Source organism: Salmo salar, unplaced genomic scaffold (genome assembly GCF_965601325.2).
Source record: "Salmo salar unplaced genomic scaffold, fSalSal1 ptg000691l, whole genome shotgun sequence".
In the NCBI taxonomy this organism is placed as follows: Eukaryota; Metazoa; Chordata; class Actinopteri; order Salmoniformes; family Salmonidae; genus Salmo; species Salmo salar.
In genome coordinates, this window is record NW_027675466.1 from 2,005,664 (window position 1) to 2,009,631 (window position 3,968).

The 3,968-nt window shown below is 41.3% G+C and overlaps 1 protein-coding gene across 1 annotated transcript; it reads left to right on the forward strand.

The window, feature by feature from the left end:
* Positions 1-1,921: 1,921 nt before the first annotated feature.
* Positions 1,922-3,765, forward strand: LOC145877169 (C-type lectin domain family 4 member E-like). The gene is made up of 4 exons (XM_082972461.1): positions 1,922-2,762; positions 2,927-3,223; positions 3,344-3,486; positions 3,618-3,765. Exons 2-4 carry the CDS (start codon positions 3,202-3,204, stop codon positions 3,723-3,725), a joined length of 273 nt encoding a protein of 90 aa, XP_082828587.1. The 5' UTR covers positions 1,922-2,762; positions 2,927-3,201; the 3' UTR covers positions 3,726-3,765.
* Positions 3,766-3,968: the final 203 nt, after the last annotated feature.

Genomic DNA, 3,968 nt, shown 5'->3' on the forward strand with positions numbered 1-3,968 from the left:
AGGTGGTAAGGGTAGGTAACAACACATCCGCCACGCTGATCCTCAACACGGGGGCCCCTCAGGGGTGCGTGCTCAGTACCCTCCTGTACTCCCTGTTCACTCATGACTGCATGGCCAGGCATGACTCCAACACCATCATTAAGTTTGCCGATGACACAACAGGGGTAGGCCTGATCACCGACAATGACGAGACAGCCTATAGGGAGGAGGTCAGAGACCTGGCCATGTGGTGCAAGGACAACAACCTCTCCCTCAACGTGATCAAGACAAAGGAGATGATCGCGGACTACAGGAAAAGGAGGACCGAGCATGCCCCTGTTCTCATCGATGGGGCTGTAGTGGAGCAGGTTGAGAGTTTCAAGTTCTTTGGTGTCCACATCACCAACAAACTAACATGGTCCAAACACACCAAGACGGTTGTGAAGAGGGCACAACAAAATCTGAAAAGAGGGCACAACAGACTGAAAACATTTGGCATGGGTCCTCAGATCCTCAAAAGGTTCTAACGCTGCACCACCGAGAGCATCCTAACTGGTTGCACCACTGCCTGGTATGGCAACTGCTCGGCCTCCGACAGCAAGGCACTACAAAGGGTAGTGCATACAGCCCAGTACATCACTGGGCCAAACTTCCTGCCATCCAGGACCTCTATACCAGGCGGTGTCAGAGGAAGGCCCTAAACATTGTCAAAGACTCCAGCCACCCTAGTCATAGACTGTTCTCTCTGTTATCGCATGGCAAGCAGTAACAGAGTGCCTAAGTCTAGGTCCAAGAGGCTTATAAACAGTTTCTACCCCCAAGCCATAAGACTCCTGAACATCTAATCAAATGGCTACCCAGACTATTTGCATTGTCCCCCCCCTCTTTTACCCTGCTGCTACTCTGTTTATTATCTATGCATAGTAACTTTAATAACTCTACCTACATGTACATATTACCTCAATTACCTCGACACCAGTGCTCCCGCACACTGACTCTGTACCGGTACTCCCTGTATAAAGCCCTGCTATTGGTATTTTACTGCTGCTCTTTAATTATTTGTTACTTTTATTTATTTTCATTTTTTTGTATTTTTCTTAATGGGCTACGGGGGCAGTATTGAGAATTTTGAAAAAAATAGGTGCCCATTTTTAACTGCCACCTACACCAACTCAGAAGCTAGGATATGCATATTATTACCAGATTTGGATAGAAAACACTCTGAATTTTCTAAAACTGTTTGAATGGTGTCTGTAAGTATAACAAAACTCATATGGCAGGCAAAAACCTGAGAAAACCTGAGAGAAAAAAAGAATTTTGTGGCTGTACTATTTTTTTTAATCATTGTTTAATAGATACCACAGTGAGAAAGGATTCATTTCGCAACTCCTACGGCTTCCACTAGATGTCAGCGATCTTTATAAAGTTGTTTGAAGCGTCGATGATCAACAGAGACCGGATGACAAGGAAGGGAAGTTGACCTCCCTGGGATGTCGTCACTTCCATTATTGCCTGCACCTGCTCAATCATGTGACTCGAGACAATTTTCAAAGATGTTTTTCTAGACACAGGAGCGGTCGTGTTGAAACATTACTGATGTTTCACGTTAAAAATGGCTCTAAAGATTGATGCTAAACAACGTTTGACATGTTTGAACGAACGTAAATAGATTATTTTTTTAACTTTTTTAACTTTTCGCCGTGACTTCCCACCCCCCGCCCGCGCTACTTTTGAGTAGCCACCGAAGCGCTAACAACATGGAACAACTTGGAGTTATTTGGACATCAATTATGAACTTTGTCAAAAGAAACCACATTTGTAGTGGACCTGGGATTCCTGGAAGTGCCAATGGATGAAGATAATCAAAGGTAAGGGATTATTGACGATAGTATTATTGATATTAGCTGGTTACAAGATGCTAACCTATATAGCCTAGCCTATTGTTCTTAGCACAGCACCCGGTTTATTGCAACTTGTGATTTCCCAGTAAAGTTATTTTGAAATCTGGCAATACAGTAGCATTTACGAAATGATAAACTATTATTATTTGAATCACAATATTATAATTTACCAATGTTTTCGAATAGTAATTTTGTAAATTGTAACGTTGTTCACCGGAAGCACTTCAGAGAAGAAAAAAATCTGAATTTCACGCTACTGTAAAATGCTGTTTTTGGATATAAATATGAACTTGATGGAACAAAAAATGCATGTATTGTATAACATAATGTCCTAGGAGTGTCATCTGATGGAGATTGCCAAAGGTTAGTGCATAATTTTAGCTGGTTTCTGCTTTTGGTGACCTTGAATTGAAAATGGATGTTTGTACTTTTGTGGCTATGTACTGTCCTAACATAATCTAACTTTATGCTTTTGCCGTAAAGCCTCTTTGAAAATCGAACAATGTGGTTGGAATAAGGAGATGTTTATCTTTTAAATGGTGTAAAATAGTTGCTTGTTTGAGAAATTGAAATTATTAGATTTTTGATGTTTTGAATTTCCAGCCTTGTTAGCAATCCCGTCTCGGGGTTCATTGCTAACCTGTAGCCCCAACAGGTTAAAACACCTGTTGGATACGGCGCATGTGACAAATACAATTTTATTTTATTTATTTGTCCCAATCGTGGATGATACAGTAAAACACATTACCAAATACCATACTTTAATAATTTGTGATTCAGTACATTTCCAGTGGTGGAAGAGACCCTCTGGAGTAGCTGCAGTGTGTCTGGGGCTGCTGTGTGTTCTCCTACTGACTGGGATCATAGGCCTGTCTGTCTACTGTAAGTTTAGTATTTTGTCACTGAGACTTAAGTAGAATACTTAATCATCCTTAATCATCCTTAATCATCCTTAATCAACCTTAATCATACTTAATCATCCTTAATCATCCTTAATCATCAATGGTGTGGTAGTTACATGTTTGATTAACTTTTCCCTTTTACAGATGGAGTAATTGGTCATCACGACTCAACAGAGAGAGACCAGCTACAGGCCAGTTACAGCCTTCTGACTAAAGAGAGAGACCAGCTACAGACCAGTTACAGCCTTCTGACTAAAGAGAGAGACCAGCTACAGACCAGTTACAGCCTTCTGTCTAAAGAGAGAGACCAGCTACAGACCAGTTACAGCCTTCTGACTAAAGAGAGAGACCAGCTACAGACCAGCAGTAACACCCTGACTAAAGAGAGAGACCAGCAACAAAAAGAGAAAAATGATCTCATGAGAAAGTTCTCTAATCTGAGTGAGTTTACCAAATAAATGATCATAACATCATATATCTAATATGCAGTCAACTTGTGTTTGTATTCTAAAATAATAGGTGCAGAATAATAAGATGGAAATTCATGTTTTTGTCTTGTAGAACAAACCTGCCCTAAAGACTGGAAGAAGTTTGAATCCAGTTGGTACTTCCTGTCTACTGAGACTAAAACCTGGGGGGAGAGCAAAGATGACTGTCTGGAGAGAGGAGCAGACCTGGTGATCATCAACAGTGATAAGGAACAGGTGAGAGAGAAAGAGAGAGAGATATGGCGGGGGGGTTATGATCAAACATCCCTTGGTCAGTAATGTATCTTCCAGTATTTAACACATGTAGTCTATAGTAGTTGACAATATCAGCTCTTTCTCACCAACAGGAGTTTCTCTTCCACCTCAACAAGGGTTTCTGGATTGGTCTGACTGACACTGTTACTGAGGGGACCTGGAAATGGGTGGACGGCAACCCACTGACCACCCCAAAGTAAGAGACTACTGCTCTAACAACTCTGACCACCGTGTAAGGGGTAGGACTGATTCTGTGTGTTTTTCATACTCTAGATTCTTAGAGAGTATCCAGTCTAACTGTATTGTTCGTAGTCTAGGTTCTTAGAGAGTATCCAGTCTAACTGTATTGTTCATACTCTAGATTCTTAGAGAGTGGTCAGTCTAACTGTATTGTTCATACTCTAGGTTCTGAGAGAGTGGTCAGTCTAGCTCTGTATTGTTCA

Coding starts and splice junctions, on each gene's coding strand:
- LOC145877169 (XM_082972461.1), top strand. CDS start 3,202: ATGAGAAAGTTCTCTAATCTGA. Junction 3,224..3,343: donor GAGAAAGTTCTCTAATCTGA/GTGAGTTTACCA, acceptor TTTGTCTTGTAG/AACAAACCTGCCCTAAAGAC. Junction 3,487..3,617: donor TCAACAGTGATAAGGAACAG/GTGAGAGAGAAA, acceptor TCTCACCAACAG/GAGTTTCTCTTCCACCTCAA.